At 26.5% G+C, this 20,489-nt stretch overlaps 1 protein-coding gene across 1 annotated transcript in view; it reads right to left on the reverse strand.

Annotated features, from left to right (window-relative positions):
- Positions 1-20,489, reverse strand: part of LOC100204243 (tudor domain-containing protein 5) — a 54,401-nt gene that overhangs the window by 28,650 nt on the left and 5,262 nt on the right. Inside the window, exons 2-5 of the mRNA XM_065790813.1 lie at positions 19,486-19,812; positions 10,006-10,142; positions 8,091-8,147; positions 835-973 (exon numbers count right to left, since the gene is read on the reverse strand). Of these exons, the coding sequence (XP_065646885.1) occupies positions 835-973; positions 8,091-8,147; positions 10,006-10,142; positions 19,486-19,812 (660 nt within the window). The remainder of the gene's footprint in view (positions 1-834; positions 974-8,090; positions 8,148-10,005; positions 10,143-19,485; positions 19,813-20,489) is intronic.

The raw sequence follows: 20,489 nt of genomic DNA on the forward strand, positions 1-20,489 counted from the left end.
AAAGAGTAAATATGTTTTATCCTAAAACAATAGCTTAAAAGTTATTGCAAAATAGACCTTTCAATTTCATTTACAAGTAAAAACCAGTAAGTTCGGTAATGAGACCTGTATAGTTTTGGTAATGCAACACCTCACAGTTAAAACCAAATTTCCAATAATTCTTTTTTATTATACAAAAGCAAAGTTTATATTTTTTAGACATTCGGTTTAGTAAATATTACATCCGGCGAAGAAAATTTCCTTAAAAAAGCATATAAAAAATTTTATTAAACGTTTTTTTTTTTGAAAACCTACGTATGAGATTTGTTAACTAATATATTATAAAAAGTTTACTTGAACTAAGAAACTTAAAAGCGCCACAATGATATGAAAAATGTCAAAATTTAGAAATGTGCATTTATTTAGTTTATAGCTTGATTTAAAGAAAATGAATTAAAAAAAAACCAAATGTCACTTTTTTTGATCCCCATGCATAAACCCTCTTTTTCGATGCATTCGGTAATACAACGCATTTTTTATAATGGCTCATATTTACAGTTTTTGCTCAAAATTTTTTTTCAAAATTACATATCTTAAAAGTTTAGATCTTTTTAATCGGTAATACTGAAAAAAAAATTTAAAAAATACTAAGCGACACAACAATAATCTAAAATCTTGTGAGCCTATGACCTTGTTGCAATAACGAACAGAGAACCATATACTGATGATGATGATGATGATGATGATGATGATGATGATGATGATGATGATGATGATGATGATGATGATGATGATGATGATGATGATGATGATGATGATGATGATGATGATAAAATTATATATATAAAACATTACCTATATGAATAGGCATTAAAATCCAATCACCAGTAACTACAGGTCGATGTACCAAGACTAAATCAGGTAATTTTGACATAAACTCAATGATACTACTAAAACCAAACTTTTGATAATCAAACTCTTTTTTGTGCACTTCCTTAAATAAATCAAAATATTTTGTGCACTTCCTTAAACAAATCAAAATATTTTGTGGACTTCCTTAAATAAATCAAAATATTTTCTGTACTTTCTGAAATATATCCAAAAAAAATTGACAGAATAAAAAAGCTATTAAATAATTCAACACAATTTTACTATAAAGTAAAAATAGTGGAAATTGTTTAAGGTTTCTTGAAAGTATCAAAATGGATTTTATTAATTAAATTCTTTTAAATCTGTTTTTTCTAATATATACCTAATAAATTAAATATTAGCTGCTTCCCTTCATGTTTTAAACACTAACCAACCAGGGTTTGATAATAATTTAAATTATAAATAATGATGGAGTAGCCTTTTTAAACTACTACATTAAAATTTTAAACAGTTTAAATTTTGCATCCTAGTAAAATAACAATAAAATATTACTAAAGCAGTAAAATTTTAACGTTATAACTGTGCTGGACTTGTTATTTGTATTGAACTTGTTGTTATTTGTACCGGACTTATAGTTATTTGTATTGGACTTGTTGTTATTTGTACTGGAATTATTGCTATTTGTACTGGAATTGTTGCTATTTGTGCTGGACTTGTTTTTATTTGTACTGGAATTTTTGTTATTTGTACTGAAAGTGTTGTTATTTGTACTGGACTTGTTGTTATTTGTGCTGGAATTGTTGTTATTTGTACTGGACTTGTTGTCATTATTAAATTAAAAACTATATAAAATTTATATCAGTATTTTTAAGACTTTTGAGACATAGGTGTTAAGATGGAAAGAAGAGAGGAAAAAACAAATTTTAAACAGCAATGAAATAACTTTGATATCGTGGACAAATAACTGATGTACTGCAAAAGAGAACTTGAGAAAGTGAAGTGTTTATATTTATTGGAGAGAAAATTTTAACTAGGTTAAACAACTTTACTAAATAAAATAAATCTGTAAACCAATATTCTGAGTTATGACTGCCTTACTGTGAATCAACAAACAAAACTCAGTTCTGTTGTATTTCTTTCTTATTTTATGTGTTTAAGTATGTTATATTTCCTAAAAACTAACAAGAGTTTCATTTATATTGATGTGATTTAGAGCAAAGCTCCACACTTAGTACTAAAACCATGCCAGAGCCACATATACATTTTAATATAGCATTTAAATGCATTTGTGCTATTATATACTTAAATGCATATTAAAAATGCATTTTAATATAGCTTTAAAATAACTCAAAATAATGTAAACACTTTAAAGTAACTAGCATTTTTTAACTACTGTTTCTATGTAAATGTCAAACATTATTTTTGTAGGTAGTCATTGTAGATCAAGAAAAGCAACTAAACATAGTTTAAGAAGTCAACGAAATGGTGTCAGGAAGCAAACTTCTACGCAACTTTTTTTGCATTCAATTGTAGATTATATCACCAAACTGGTAAACCAATGTAAAAAATGTAAAAAACCTTTAACTGAAAAAGCTCCTGTCTTAAAACTAGTTCTAATGTTTGACAGGTTTTGAATGTCAGTATATAAGTGCTCACGGGTGTTGTTTTGAAGCACATAATACCAAAACCTTGTTCCAGTCTTTTATCAGAATATTCAAGTGATGATGTAGAAAAGTGTCTTACTAAAAGTGATATGCCAACAGATTCTATATGCATTAGAGATTCAGAGATTCTTGGTACTACAAATCTTATTGGAACTGATTTAGCTGCATGGCCATTTACTAGACAGAAACTGTTATGGCTCAAATATCCAGCATCCATTAAATAATACAATACAGATGTGGATTCTTTTGTTCTACAGCTGAATTGTTAACTGTTATGACGAAAAGGTTTTAATGTGCATTAGATAAAGGTGGCGAAGCAAGGGCTATTGCACTTGACATATCAAAGGCATTCATTCAATAAGGTCTGGCATGCTGGTCTTCTCCATAAGCTCACTTCATATTACCTTAGGTTCTATTTCTAGTCATGTGTTGTTTCTTTTCTATATTAATAAACTTCCTGACAATCTTACATCTAAAATGGCACTATTTGCAGACAATACACCTATATTCTCTAAATATAAAATGATCAGTTTTTGATTACTTAGAACTTATGTCAGATTATCCTTTTACTTTTGACATTTTATGAAAACCATCCATTGCAAAGTTAGCATTTGCTAAGGTTGCCTCTTATTATCATGTTTGCTATTTCCTTACTCCTAATTCCATTTTCTATCTTTACCAATCTCTTGTTTGTCCCTGTATTGAACACTGTTATCACATTAAGTTTGGTTCTTCTAAATGTCCTTTTTCTTCTAAACAAGGTCCAAAAACATATTGTAAATCTATGATATCACAAAGATAGCATCATGTGACTGATGCAGTCTTTGTGAATCAAAAGATCACCTTCAACACTGAGCCCTGAAGATGAAACACCCATTTGTGAACTTTGAAAAAGAAAAGATTCAGAGGGCATGACACCCTAAGCAATGAGCTATGCAGTTGTCTCTGTCCCACTAATTAAACTAGTCGTAAATTGTAACAAAAGACTCCTCATGTGCCCTCAACAATAAACACCAAAAGCATAAACAGGGACACAATCCATGCAGAACTTGGCATTAATAATACTCTGATATTTTATAGCTATTGATGGAATCAGCCTGTCCGATAACTACTATTAGGTTTAGCGACTAGCAAGCTTTAGAACCATTAAACTGGCTTATAGAGCTGTATTAGGAAATAACAGAAAAAGCTAAAAACCCACTAATAAAGTAAAACCCATGAGAAGAGTCAAGAAGATCCAGCATTCATCATCCTAGGCTGGAAATAATTTAAAACAAGTTTAAATCTACACCAACCTAATAGATGAAAGGTGCAGTGCTGGTCAACAGAACTTTTCTATTTAATCGTAAAACCTTTGTCTAGAAGGCCTTCTATAAGACAGTAGCTGGATGCAGCTAATATCTATCCAAAATGAGTAGCTATATCATGATACCCTCTCTAGCCTTTATTCAACCAACAGAATATTTTATTTTGTTTTTGTGTTTATTTTTGAGAATTCTTTCTCAAGAATTTCTCAAGAAAGTTAAAATTTTAATTATTATTATTCCTCAAGAAATTATTTTATATTTCTCACAAGAAATTAAAAAATTTTTGTTGGCACATTAACATCAAGTTCAAATCACTTTAATTTAAATTATACCCTGTTGTCTTTACCCAAATTTAATTCACTGAAACAAAATTGAATATAAAGGAAAATAATAATAAAAGAAAAGAAAATAGAAACTGTTTATTATATTTTAAGTAAATATTGTACTAATCTAGGTGAATTAATTTAGTGTTTAATTAATTTAGTGGTAGCAATTTATTTTACATTTATTTTGTACTAATCTATGGTGAATTAATTTAGTGAGAATTTGTTGACAAGTGGAGAAGTGTGTTTTTTGTTATGTTGGTAAACTATGTTTTTATGTTTTAATGACTGTAATTTTAAAGTAACTATTAACGATTTAGTAATTATGAGTAAATGTCCCTTGACATTTAACATGGCATAAATAATATTCAGTGTAAAAAAAAATGAATTCTAAATTCTCAAACATTTATAAAATAAAAACGCCATAATACAACGCATGTAGATATCTACCAAGGGTTAGGTATATAATTTAGTGTAAGTATTTTGTTAGATTTGATAACTATTACTAAGTATTAATAATTATCATTTATTTTGTTTCATTATTACAATATCTCTTATAACCAATAAAAGATTAAATAACTTTCAAAAATAGTTGTTATAATAAACTTTGTAAACGGACTTTTGTAAATCCGTAAATTTTTTCTTATCATTGAGATATTTAATTTATATAATTAGTTTTTTATCAACAGAAATGAGCAAAACATATATAAATGTTTAGGATTGTTTTAATTAAAATAAATTTTAATTATTTTAAAATTCAGGAGATTGTCTCCTGCTTATCCGCAATACTGTTACAACCATACTTCACATCTAGCAGTTATAAAAACATTTTATACTAAAAAAAAAAAGAAATGCAATGAGAAAAACAATGATTACACTGATGATTCGGATGAAGTTGCTGAAGATAAAGATGATTCTTTAGAAAATAAGTTTGATTTGGAAAATAATGTACAAGAATAGAAGGTGCTGAAATTGAATACTTCAATTAAAGATACAATTGAAGAAAATAAGTTTGATTTGGAAAATAATGAACAGGAATAGGAAGTGCTGAAATTGAATACTTCAATTAAAGATACAATTGAAGGAAAATTGTAAAAAAAGTTTAAAAAATCTCCGATAAAAAAATGATGTATTACTGAAATATGTAATTGAGAAAGAACCTAATGAATTAACTTTACTTTTGGATTGCAAAACAAGATGGAATAAAATGGAAATTATAATAAAACAATTTTTAAGAATAAAGGACGACAATAAAAAGGCTTTATCTGAACTAAATTTAAATCATCTATGGAAAGATAATTATGTCAATATTGCAGAAACATTATTTAATTTAGAGTCTGTTAGTTTAACTGTTGAGAGTTTAAGCCATGAAGATTTTACACTATTAACTGCGGAAGGGTCTTTAGAATATTTATCTAGGAAGTTAAAAGAAGTTAATTATAAAATAAATCAAGAATTTCTACAGGAAATCAATATCAGAAAAAATAATATTGTATTTCTGTGTAATTTTTACAAAATCCAAGTTCTGAAAACAAAGATACTCTTGCTTCTTCTTTTTTTAAATCTGCACCAAAGAATGAAATTTATAAAACTGAGGAAGCCATACTAAATAAATTGTTCTCCAATTTCTTGGAAACAAAGAGTTCTTATGATCCACAATGATTTTGTTAATGCTGAAGCAGAATTAGAGTGTAGTGATTAAGTACAATTATTTCTGTAATAAAATACAGTTATCTCTGTAATAAAGCACAGTTATCTCTTCAAGAACAAATAAACTTATCAATTAAAGACTTCTCAATTAAATTAATACTAAACTTATCAATTAAATTATTAGTAACAAGAAAAGCGCAAAGAATAAGTAAAACAATAAGAATGCAATATCTTTCAAACATCTTTTTCTAGAACAAAAAATTAGAACTTTTTAGAGATGCACTGTCAATAAAAAAACCTGCATCAACACAAAGTGAACAAAATTTTTCCACTGCTAGTGATTTTAAAGAAATAGGGTATCAAACGAAACATTGAATGCGCTGTTATTCAAAATTATTTTTTAAAACAAAGAAATAATAAAAAAACATTTATTAAATTAAAAAAATAAAATTTTGATATTCATTTTCAATTTTTAAACTATGAAGTTTTTCGTACTTCTAAATACTCTAGTTTTTAAGATCTTATTTCAATATTTGTGAGTTATTAGTTATCATTTTTCAATTCTTTTTTGATTATTAAACAACAATTTTTGAATGAAGCATGTAATTTCAACACATTTTTGGCTTTTAATTTCTTTCCTTAAATGTTTGTCAAGTTTAATTATATACATTATGTACCTATTATTATACATTTGTGCACAAATATATAACATGTTACCAGTAATAGAATGGTCATGATGATCCTGAACTGGACCTAACGATTATATCAACCATTATATAACCTATTTTATAACATTATACAAATTATAATGGACCAAATTATTATTCTTATACCACTCTTTTTCACTAAACATGTTTAAACACTAAACGTAAGTTTAAACATGCAAACATGTTTAAACACTAAACATAAGTTTAAACATGCAAACATGTTTAAACACTAAACATAAGTTTAAACATGCAAACATGTTTAAACACTAAACATAAGTTTAAACATGCAAACACTAAACATAAGCAAAGTTATGATTAATGAAAAATCAGAGTTAAAAATTTCAATAAAAATTATTCAGTGCTGAAAAAATAATATTCTTATCTAACGTCAGGTCAACTATCAAGATTAAAGCAACAACCTAGAATGTAATGAAAACAGCTCAAATATTATTTCAAAGGTCTAAATGTTCAAAGATCTATGTTTGAAATAACCATCATAGCCTTACAGCTTTGATAAATTATAAATAGTTCAGGATTTTCATACCACTATGCATTTTTAACACAAACTTTGACATTAGAAGTGAAAAATAATAAAAAAATTGAGCAAAAGGTTTTTCAAAGACTTGAGAATATTACATAAGAATGCGAGCTAAAAGACAAGGTCACAGTCTGTTTAAAAGACAATGCAGCAAATATCAACACAACTTTCAAAAAAACAGAAATCAAAGAATTTAGAAAGCATAAGGCCATTACGCTGTTTAAATTGAAAAAAAACGAAAAAGAAAAAAAAAATGAAAAGAAAAAATTAAAAAAGGTTTGGTAAAAATAGTAAAAAACCTTCATTACACCACCACCAATATCTTCATTACACCACCACCAACATCTGTAAAACTATTTACACCACCACCATCTGTAAAACTATTTACACCACCACCAACATCTGCAACATTCTTTAAATTACCACTATCATCTGTAACATTCTTTAAACCACCACTATCATCTGCAACATTAACACCACAACTAACATCTGCAAAAGTTTTTTAACCTCGCTAGACATTCTTTTAAATGGTAGAAAACTTTTATGAAATAAGATTTCAAATAAAAAGAAACATAGAAAAATCTTATTTTGCAAAGGTAACATTTCATCAAATATTGGAGTCTACATGTATTCTTCATTCAAATGAAGAACATATGTAGACTCTTTTTTATTTAAATTACATAAGTTTTACTTTTTTTTTAATTTTCCGCCTGTTGAGGTTTTTGTTTCAAACTTGGTCTCAATTTTCAGTTAAAGTCGTTATCGGTTTTAACAAAAACTTTGATTTCAATTGCTCACTACTTAATATATTACACCAATTTATTTATGTATACATCAAGTATCTAGTTGTATGTATTTATCAAGTATCTAGTACTATAACCTAATACATACAATGTATTAGGTAATAGTACTAGATACTTGAATTACCTAATAAGTTTTATGTATGTACCTTGTATGTAAATTTATACATGCATGAGTTTTAATAAGTATTAAGTAAATAACATAAATTTCAAAAAAATATATATTAAAAAATATCAAAAATAATATCATACCTTAAATTTAATTTGAAATTGATTTGACCAAATACCAGTAGAATGCTTGCTTAAAACCTTTATAAAAGAGAAATTTATTTAACTAATCATTTGTGGTTAGTTAAATAAACCATTTAGAATTAGTTAAGAAACCTCCTTCACTAAAACATACCTTGACTTATAAGGTAGATATATTTCCTTGTAATAAGAGGTATACTTCTCAACCAAAACATATCAAGCCTCAACTAGATACCACGCCTCAACTAGAAACCTAATCTTTTTTTTTTTATTCTTTTTTTAATATTTTTAATTTCAATTATAATTATTATTACTTTTTTTTTTTTAATTTATTTTAATAACTAGTGTATTTCCATTTTTTTCTAAATTTTTGTTATCAATTTTTTTTACATAACTTTAATTTTAACATTTTAAAATGTTGATAAAACCTCTTAAATGTATGACTTCAAAATGTTGATAAAACCTCTTAAATTTATGACTTCAAAATGTTGATAAAACCTCTTAAATTTATGACTTCAAAGAACAACCAAACAAAGAGGCTCTGCAGAGAAGCAAGTTGAGCACAGTAGAGTAGCTCTCTCGTTTCAACCTCAAATTTACTTAGGTAACTAGGTAAAGTAAAACTGGTGCAAACATCACTTTTTTGACCACTGATCATAACATCAAAATGAATAGTAGATACGAATATTCAAATTATAAAAATAACAAAATAAAAGTTCTCCGAAATTCTAATTTTCAAATTGTAAAACTTAAAAAACTCAAGCAAAAATAATTTTATTTTGATTCAGATGGTGACATATTTTTAGTTTAAGCTAAAATATTAAATAATATTAGAAAAATTAATTCCAAATTTTATCTGATAAAACGATTAATCAAATAAATAATCAATTTATATTGTTCATAAGTAATTAGGAACCAACGTAAAATTTATTAATAGATTCGCTTGAGTGTTTATTACATTCTACAAATTTTTACCTGCAAACAAGTAAAAGTTTTATAATATGAAAGAAAAAATGTAGAAGTTGAGTTGAGAAGAATAAAATACTTTAATCAAATGAATTCCATTCATATTGAATATATTTCATTCTCAATATTGAATTCCATTCCAAACTCCATTCTCAATATTGAATTACATTCTCAACACTAAGTTTCATAGGATCAAGCTCATCAACTGTACTTTACAGCAAACAGTGCCAATGATGGTGCATAGCTCAATGTTGATGGACACTTTACACCACCATTTGTGGTAAACAAAGCAAAACTTTAAGATGAGAGGGCTTTAAGTAGTTTAACAGGAAAATATTCAATTTCCAGGTCTAGTTGGATGAAACATGATTATCAAATGTTCAAAAAAAGTTTACTTTACCAGAATGCCAAACAATTGGTGATATATTTTATATCAAGATAAGCATACCAAGTAACAGACATTGTAATCAACCCCATTGACCTTAACTTAGCTTTTACCATTACTTTCTGAACAGCAACACCAACTTTGAGATTTGATAAGTACAAAGCAATACACAAGAGTATGAAAAAAGAAGTGGAAAATGAAATGAAAATAGTAGTCTGAGTAATCCAGACAATCTAATATTCCAAATGCTTCTAAACAAAGTATTAACAAACACTATATTTATTGATCACCTCAAAAGAAGAGAAGCAACCTAACTCAAATTAAAAAAAAAAAAAAAACATAAAAGCAGCAATAAACTCACAATTCCATCACAAAACCCTACTAAAAAAGATGCTGAGGATAAAGTGATTGATTGTGATTGGTTTGCATCGGTGGTGTTGATGAACAACTTACGCTTATTTTATTTTAAGTTTATTATAAAAAATACTTTTAAATAATAATTCTTTGATAAAACTTTGAAATAGAAAATTGCTTAGAATTAGTATAACTTTTTGTTAAATAATTTACCACATAAACTTCTTTTTTGATGTCTTCAGGAATTCCACTTTTAACTTTTGGTGTCTCAAAATTGATTTTTATTTGTTTAAATGTATCCTGAGATGGTGGTTTCAAAGATGGTGGTTTCTGTTCACTTTTATTTGAAGCTTTTTAAAATAAACATTAAACGAAATTAAAATAAACATTAAACCTAATAAATATATATGCATAAACATTTATTTATCACAATTATATATATATATATATATATATATATATATATATATATATATATATATATATATATATATATATATATATATATATATACTTATAGTATCACTTACGGGGACAGATTTTACAAAAAAACAAATACTTATGGGGACATTAGCATTATCGGGGACATTTTAGTGTACCCCCTAATTTTTTGTTCTTGTAAGCATCGTTTTTTTGTAAAAAAAAAAAATGTCCTGATAAGCAACTTTTACAGAGAGCAAAAAGTACATACATTGACTATCAAATAGCCTGACTCGCAAGAGAGTGCTGCTACATCGACTGAGGGTTTGCTTTGGGTCAGGATCAAGGTCAGGCTCAGAGTTAGGGTTACAGCAAGAATTAAATATGGTTATATAACATAAAATAATTATTTTTGTAAATAGATGAAATAAAAATGAAATATAATATATAATAAATAAATAAAAATAACAAAAAAAATATAAAAAATATTTTTTTATAATAAAATAATAAATTTAAATATGTATAAATAAATGAAAAATAAAATAAAAATGTAAAAAAATATATAAGTATGATAAAAATAATACAAATAAGTAAAATTTATATAATTTTTATCATACTATAATAAAAAAACATGGAATACTGAAAAATAATGGAAAAAAGTATGGAATACTGAAAAAACTTTCTAGTAATCCGGATATTATTATTTTAAAACCTGATAAAGGTAACGGCTTCGTCATATTAGATAAAGAACTATACATAAGTGATATTTATAAAATTATTAATGATAAAACAAAATTCAAACAACTTAAGAAAGATGTTACCATAAATAGAGAAATACAACTTCAAAATTTTTTGAGGAAACTAAAAGCAAAAGGTTTTTTAAATGATCCTACATATAACAAAATTTATCTATCTGGATCCCATCTTGCTCGTATCTATGGACTTCCAAAGATGCATAAATTAAACTCTTCTGAGACTACCATAAACTTTAGACCCATTGTATCATCTATTGAAACCTATTACTAACAACTAGCCAAAAGAGATTTATTATCTCCATCCAAAAGATTCATTTTCTTTCGTTAAAGAAATTAATCAAGTCGATCTCCACAAATATTTTTTAGTATCATACGATGTAACAAGCTTATACACCAATGTTCCGCTTCAAGAAACCATTGAAATTGCAGTCAATTTAATTTTTCTCCATAATAAAAACATTAAAATTACTAAAACTGATATAAAAAAACTATTCCGATTCGCCACTTTGCAAACATTTTCTTTTTAAAGGACAAACTTATGATCAAATCGATGGTGTAACAATGGGTTTACCACTGGCACCTGTTCTTGCCAATTTCTTCATGGGTCATTTTGAAAATAAATGAATCAAAAATTTCAATTAAGTAAAACCAGTTTTCTATAAAAGATATGTTGATGACATTTGTGCTGCTTTCCAGTCCGAAAATGATGCACATCTTTTTCTTAGATATATAAATAGTAGACAAATTCTATTTCTTTTACTATGGAACAAGAAGTTAATTCAAAAATATCTTTTTAAGACTTATCTCTACACAAAACTAATTCTTCAGTTACGACTACCGTTTCTCATAAAAAAACCTATTCTGGTCTTCACACTAATTTCTATAGTTTCACTCTATTTTCGTACAGAGTTAGTCTAATCAAATGCTTAATCGATAGAACATTTAAAACTAATAGTACTAAACTTGGGTTTCACTTTGACATAAACGACCTCTTTAAAGTATTTCAAATAAACATGTAACCATCTTGGTTCATTTCAAAAATAAATAACTCCTATTTAAACAAGATTAATTCAAATCCTCCACCACAACTAAAAATCAAAGAATCTTTTTCTTATTTTAAACTACTGTTTTTAGGAAAAATATCTGATTTAACTAAAAAAAGGCTGAATTCAATTGCTAAAAGATATTGCCGTTCAGCAAATATTAAATTAGCACTTACCTCACTGAAAATTTCTAAATTCTTTTCTTCTAAAGATCCTTTTTCTCTAGAGTTCAAATCGTTCGTGGTGTATAAACTCGTATGTGCAGGATGTAACTCCTGTTATATAGGCGAAACTACTTGCCATCTGAACATTACATTACATATGTTTCGCGCAAATAAATGATAAGTGTTTTTCTGTGTTAGATTCGGCATCTAACAAATTTGAGCTTAAACTTAAAGAAAGTATGTTTATAGAATGTTAAAACCTGGTATGAATAAACAGGTTAACCACGTACAAATGATACTTTCTGTTTAGCTGCTATTTTTTATACATATTGCGTATCTTTTTAACCTATTCTTTTGTTACTTCCTATTTCTTTTGTATGACATGATAAACTCTTTAAATGATTTTATTGTATTTTTGTAATTATATTATTATTAGTTTGTACAAGAATAATTATATTTGTATTGTTTGTTTTTTTAACACCTTAAAAATTTAATTTTAACTGAAGATGACTAGTGTTAGTCGAAACATGTATTGTTTTTTATTAAAAAAATGGTTTTAAAAATTAGAAAATTTGTCTTGTTTATGATATATATATATATATATATATATATATATATATATATATATATATATATATATATATATATATATATATATATATATATATATATATATATATTTATATATATATATATACATATATACAAATAAATATACATAGATACATATATATACATATAAATATATATAAATATATATATATATATATATATATATATAAATATACATATATACATACAAATATTCATACATACATACATACATACATACATATATATATATATATATATATATATATATATATATATATATATATATTAATATATATATATATATATATATATATATATATATATATATATATATATATATATATATATATATATATATATATATATATATATATATATATATATATATATATATATAGATATATATATATATATACACACACACTGCAGGCCAAAAGTTTTCGGACACTTGGATTTTGTTTAATTTTTTAATTAAAACTCCCATAATTATTTCAATAAAATTAAAATACCATATTTATTTTATAAAAGATACATATAATTACTATTTAAGTAAAAAAAAAAAAAATGAAATAAAAAAAAATACTAATAACACCATTATTATTAAATTGCCTTTTCCTCAAAAAATAACCCAAGAGTTTTTATCCATTTTTTTGTGATCCGTGGCATCCTATTTATTAATTTATTTATTATTTCGGGTGTAATTGATAACCAGGATTCTTCTAATATCTGCCACAGGTGCTCTTTGGATGTTGGGCATTTTTGTCTAACCTTTCTGTCCAGTTCTTCCCACAGTAACTCTATTGGGTTCAAATTTGATGAATGGGCCGGCCAGGTCATGTTTTTGAGGGCACCATTATCCTCTTGTTCCTTTATATAGTTCTTACATAATTTTGAGGTGTTTAGGGTCATTGTCCTGCATAAAAACAAAACCACAACCAATAGTTCTTAAGCCAGAAGGTATAGCATTGTTTTTTAGAACTGTTTTATATGTTCTTATTTCATAATACCCTCAATTTTAACAAGGTCACCTACACCAGCTGAAGAAAAACATCACCACACCATAACTGCCCCACCACCATGCTTGATTGTTGGCACTAAACACTCTGGGATCATTTTTTCTTTTGTTGTTCTTCTGATATAAATTCTACATCTTTGCCCAAACAGTTCAAATTTGGACTCGTTGGTCCATAGTACTTTTTCCCAGTCTTCTTCTGTCCAATTTTGTTGGTCTATAGCCCATTGTAACCTTTTCTTTTTATTTCCAATCCGTAGCAACGGTTTCCTGACTGCTATACGGCCAGAAAGTCCTGCTTGTCTAAAATGTTGTTTCGTAGTGGTTAATGAAAAAGATTTTGAATGACTCCTATTAAAGCCTGAAGTTATTTCTGGGGTCGTAAGTCTTCGATTTCTTTTACTCATCAATATTATACTATTATCTTATGTTGTCTTCCGTGGTCTACCAGATCTTTTTTTGTCTTCCAAAATGCCTGTTTCTTTCCATCGTTTGATGGTACCTTGTACAGTACTTCTGGCAACTTTTAATTTTTTGTAAATTTTACAAACTGAATAACTTTCTTTATGTAATGTAATTATTTCAGAACGTTTTGCAACCGTTAAAGAAGGTATTTACCCATACTTTTAATTAAATAGTGGAATTATATTAACTAACTAACTCAAACTTACAATAACACTTAAAATTAGTAAGTTTAAGTATTATAAATTAATATTATTGATTAGTTTAATGATACAGGATAGATTTTAGCTTTTTATATAAAAATATCAAGTGTCCGGAAACTTTTGGCCTGCAGTGTATATATATGAGATTCAATTCGAAAAAAAATGATTTAAGTTTTTCTAATCACTATTTATTTTGTGAGTGTTGTTGTTTTTTTAGATATCCAACACTAAAATGCGTTGGATATCTAAAAAATCAAAATGTTTTTATCTTAGGTAAAGTAATTATAATTGAAAGTAATTGTTTTATGCTAATTAAGTAATTAAGTAATTGTTTTTAATTGTTTATTGCTTTCAAACAACTGCTAAAAATTTATTCCAGGCAAAAATGAATTTTTAGGTAGATTTTTTTTTGAAAAAAGAGTCTTAAAATTGGATTTCCTCATTTGCTGATTCAATTTGTGATTCGATTTGATTTGTAAATCAAGACCTGCTTCTATTTGAGATTTGATTTGAAACTAAAAATGCCAATTCGCTGGGCATATATATATATATATATATATATATATATATATATATATATATATATATATATATATAATATATATATATATATATATATATATACACACTACCGGCAATTAATTTGAGACCAGCGGTTAAAAACGGTATTTACATTTCAAAAATAAATATTATCTTGGTAACATCTTTAAGATTATTGAATCCTTCCTTACAAGTCGTAGTATAAAAGTTGTTCTCAATGGAAAGCACTCTTCTTCATATCCTGTAACTCAGGGGTATAAAAATGTATAAAAATTAGAAAGTTTACAAAATAATAAAAAGACTTTATGATTTCAACAAAAATAACTTTATGAATTAAAAAGTTTATTGAAACACATGGTTGTCGTCATTGAAGTGCAAATATTAAATAATATTTGCACTTCTTTATTTTTGGATCAAAAATAAGAAGAGCACAATAAATAAGTGGATAGAATAAGATATGGGCATTTTTGCATCCAAAAATTTGCTTATGTACAAAAGTATACAAAAGTGTATGTGCTGAGTTATCCAGCATAAAAGACAATACAAGTATTACTTTTAACTGTTACTTAATTTTAATTAATGACTTGTAATTGGTATTGAAAATATAATTTTTATCATTGGTAGCTTCTTGTAGATACTTTATGTAGATCCAATAAAGTATATAATGGCTTGCAAATGAATATACAAATATTGTATTATTTGAACTGTTTATTTTTTTTTAGTTTCTATTTTGTCGTAATAAAATGGTTCCAGTTCGAGAATTAAGCTTTGAAAAGAGAGTTCGCATTGTTTTACTTGATAAAGAAGGTATTTCAGAAAGAAAAATTGCCGAAAGAATGAAAATATCAAAGACTGGAGTTCACAATACAATCAAGCATTTCAAGGAAACTGGTCAATATTGTGACTTAGCACGACCTGGACAGCTTAGAAAGAAAGATGAACATGGCGATCGTCATATTACGAGATTATCTATGTCAAACGGAAAATTAACAGCTCCACAAGCAATGAGAGAATACAATGAAACTGCTGAAAAACTTGTTTGTGTCCGGACAATAAGAAATCGTTTGATGAAAGCTGGACTTAGAGGGCTTGTAGCTGCCAAAAAACTGTTGCTAAGGAAAGCAAACAAGGCGATACGACAACAATGGGCTCGCAAACATGCCAACTGGACAATAAGTCAATGGAAAACAGTAGTATGGAGCGATGAGTCCAAGTTTGAATTATTTGGCAACAAGAGAAGAATATTTGTACGCCGGCACCAGAATGAACGTTACATTCCGCAATGCATTGTGCCTACTGTTAAGCATGGAGGAGGTTCAATAATGGTATGGGGTTGTTTAGCAGATCAAAAAATAGGAGATTTGATCAGAGTTTGTGGAATTATGAAAAAGGAGCAATACAGAGAAATTTTGGAGAACCATGCCGTTCCATTTGCTCATCGAACGCCAGCCTGTTTTTATGCAAGATAAAGACCCAAAGCACAAATCTAAACTTTGTACAAATTATCTGAATCAACTAGTACAAGAAAAAACCCTTACTTAAATGGATTGGCCTGTGCATCACCAGACCTCAATCCCATTGAGCTTTTTTGGGATGAAATAGACCGTTATGTGAAGAAATTTCAAGAAAAATCTGAGGAACATTTATGGAAGTTACTGCAAAAGGCTTGGAAAGCCGTAACCATGGAAACTTTAAACAAATTATTCTTTCGTATTCCAAGAATATGTGAAGCAGTAATGAAGAAACGTGGTGGTTATTTTGATAAACGCAAAGTTTGAAACTTGTGCAAAATAATAAAGACCTTATAATTTAACTTTTTAATGTTTGTTAAGTTTTCTATTTGTTTAGAAATATTTGTGAAGAAAACTAAATAAAGTATATTTCATTAACTAATTTGTAGTTTCTTTATTCACTGAGATCAAAAAAAACATAAACAAAAATATAACTGATAGATTTAATTGATTTTTAATAGAATTACTGTTTTCTCATCAAATTAATTGCCGGTAGTGTATATATATATAGTATATATGTTACTGTTACCGGCAGTACCAGGAATTAGCTAAACGCTTATGTTTATAATATAATATAGTTGCAACTCTGAGTTTCATGTGTTAAACATGGAAATTGTTTAGTAGTAAGGTTTTTTTGTTTTTTTTAAATCCATTTATTTAACCATAAAATTGAAATAATTACAAAGTGATTTATAATTTCACAAAATTAGGTTCGGTGTCACTCATATAGTTAAAAACTAGTCATTGGAGTGACAACTTAATAAAATAAACAAATAAAGCAAAAAAAAGTAATATAGTGACCAAAATAAAATTAAACAAAAGAAAAAAAAGAAAAAAAAAATATTTAAAAAAGCAAGGCAAATAACACAAAAAAGGGCAAAAGTAAATAAACTGACATGATAGATAACGAATGAATGAGATAACACAACGTTTGACAATCAGAAGGATGATAAAAATAATGAAGAAAATAAAAAAAAGGATATTTTTAAATATTCTAAATTGTTTTTAGTTACTTAATAGTTGTGAAATAGTTATATGTTTTAATACTGACTTAAAATATTTGTTTGTGTAATAATGCGATGATGCATTTGTATACAATGTTTGTGGATTTGCATTTACAATTCAGGGAGCATTCTGCTTTATTTCAACAACTGCATTTGGGGTCATTATTTTCAATTCTTGAAAAGATAATTATTATTATTTTCCCAAGATAAATTAGCTAGGAAAAGAAAATATTCAGATACAAAATCCTCCAAATTAATTATGGTTAAGGATAGTTCGTAAATCTTGAGTCATAATCTTCCTTATAGTACCACAATAAAAACTCTTAGTCTTAATTTGAAAAAAACGTTAACAGCAGGAAGGAGACCTGCTTGTAAAAAATTGCTATAACTCTTCCATATCATATTTAAATAAGAAACTGATACGATAAAAATCTGCCCATTCCACACAAGTGCGTAACCATGAGTATCAAAGATAGATAAATAGGTTAACCTGAGTGCGGATTCACAAAACTTTTGAAAGTGTAAGTTTGGCGTAACTTGCTAATTTCATATTAACAAAACTTATGCAGTTGCTTAATACAATACTTATGATTTATTTTTCTTTTTCAACAAAGTTCAACTCTCAAATTATGATATTTATCTTAAGAAAATGCTTGATTTAAGCAAGAAAAGCTACATTATGTAGGAGCTACCTTTACTTTGGCGTAACTTTAAAATATTTGCGCAGTTCAAATGTACTGAAAAAATTTTTTGCAGTAATAACTACATACTCGGTTAAAATATTGCTTACTAGTTAGTTTATATGTCATTTTGCAGTAATAACTACATAATTTGTTATAATGCTGTTTACTAATAAGTCTATAATGTCACTTTGCAGTAGTAACCACATATTCCATAAAAATATTTATTACAAACTAGTCTACCATGTTATTTTGCAGTAGTAACTACATACTCTCTTAAAATGCTGTTTACTGATAAGTCTATGATTTGACTAGTAGTCACATACTCTTTATGTAGTTACTATTGCAAAGTATTTTATACTTATACTAACAAATTGTCAAAATGTGTAGACTAATTAGTAAACAACAAATGTTGTTTACAAATTAGTAAACAATAAATATTAATTAGTCTACACATTTTGACAATTTGTTAGTATAAGTATTAAAGATGACAGAAATTCTATGCAAGTTCTAAAAAATAAAATTTTTTATTAAATTGTTTGTTTGTGTTTGCATACAAATAAGCTGTATGTTGTTGCTACTGAAACTTTCAGTCTAAAGGAAAAGAATTATATTCCCAATATTAAATTCCCTAGGGTGGCTCAAAAAACAAAATTTTCAAAAAATATCTGCAGCATGAATCTTATTGCGTTTTATATGATAAAATAACACTGAATTTAAAGTTTTTTAGAATAAAGAATACTCTTAGGTATACTTAATTGTTAATTAGGTTCCTAATTTAAATTAAAAAAAGTTTTTCAAAAGTATGTTTTATTGGGTCTCAAATGAAGTGAAATTATATAAAAATTTGAAAAATAATAATTATTTTATTAAAAAATATTATCATTTTAGATATATTTATATATATCAGCTTTTGGAATTTAGAAATAGAAACAACGAATGTGCATAAAATTTTAGCCTAAAATTTTATGTTTAGGTCAGGAAAAGGAATAATATTTATTGGAGAAAATAATAATTGAACAATAACTTCACAGCAGTTGCATAATTAATTAGTAAAGATTAAAAATTTCATCAATTACACACGTGCCTTTAGTTGTTTATTATTATTAAACTTTGTCCATATATATATTTGCAATATAAAATTAGACAAATAAAGAAAAGACATAAGTTATATGTAAGACTTTTTTAAATAAATTACATAAATTAAAAGAAAAACAATTAAAATTTATTAATAATCAAAATAATATAAAAAAGTATTTGTCTCATTAAAATTAAAAATGCTTTTGAAACTAAATAAATTTATACCTGGGTAAATGAATAACTCAGAAAGACAAACTCTTGTTGAAACTATATCCGGACATAAATCCAATACCGCTTTAAGAGTTGGTAAGCCTAAATAAGAAGGCTCAATTTTTTTGCCAAACTTTTTCTGGCAAGTTAAATCAAAAACACTGGAACTGCATCCCTTTGGAAAACAACGAACCACCTCTGATATTTTTACTCTAATAAAACTCGGAATAATATTTTTTGTTGCTCTGACTTGTTTAACAGCAACAATATTCGAGTTTCGTCCTGTCGATTTTTGTCGCCGTACTAGTTCTTTGATGTGAGCAGTTGATTCATCAGCTACACCTATAAAAAGTAATTTTTAATCATTTGATACGCATTAAAAAGAATAGTATGTTTCAAAAAAAGTAGGGTGTTTCAAAAAGAGTAGGGTGTTTCAAAAACAGTAGGGTGTTTTAAAAAAAGTAGGGTGTTTCAAAAAAAGTAGGGTATTTCAAAAAAAAAACTTTATAATTTTTTTTTTGTAGAGTAATTTTAAAGAGAAAAAAAAAATTTTTAATAATCATTTTGGCAATTGAAAATATTGAGTCAAGCAGACCCTGATGGAAAATTACAAATATATTTTACTAATAGAATAGATATCTAATAATAAAACCTTTCGATTTTAAAAAATAAAAAACTCTCTGACAAAATAAAAAACAAAACAAAACAAAAATAAATTGTAACACTTTATTAGTTTCATATTTTTTTAAATAAGTTCGAAAATTGAAAAAATTTTCAACATCTGCATAATTTTTAATTTCTGAGCAAAGGTCCCTCATGGATCATTTTAGATTTTATTGAAACTTTTTGATTTAGTACATATATATGAGAAAAGCATGTTTTGAAAATTTTAGATCAACATCTAATATGGTTCTTGAGAAAACGCTATTTAACCAGTGGGCTACTTTGCATGAAATTTCACTCTACAAGGAAAAAGGTTTTTTGCATCATTTTTAACAGCTAATAACTTTTGAACAAGT

Source organism: Hydra vulgaris, chromosome 02 (genome assembly GCF_038396675.1).
Source record: "Hydra vulgaris chromosome 02, alternate assembly HydraT2T_AEP".
Classification (NCBI taxonomy): domain Eukaryota; kingdom Metazoa; phylum Cnidaria; class Hydrozoa; order Anthoathecata; family Hydridae; genus Hydra; species Hydra vulgaris.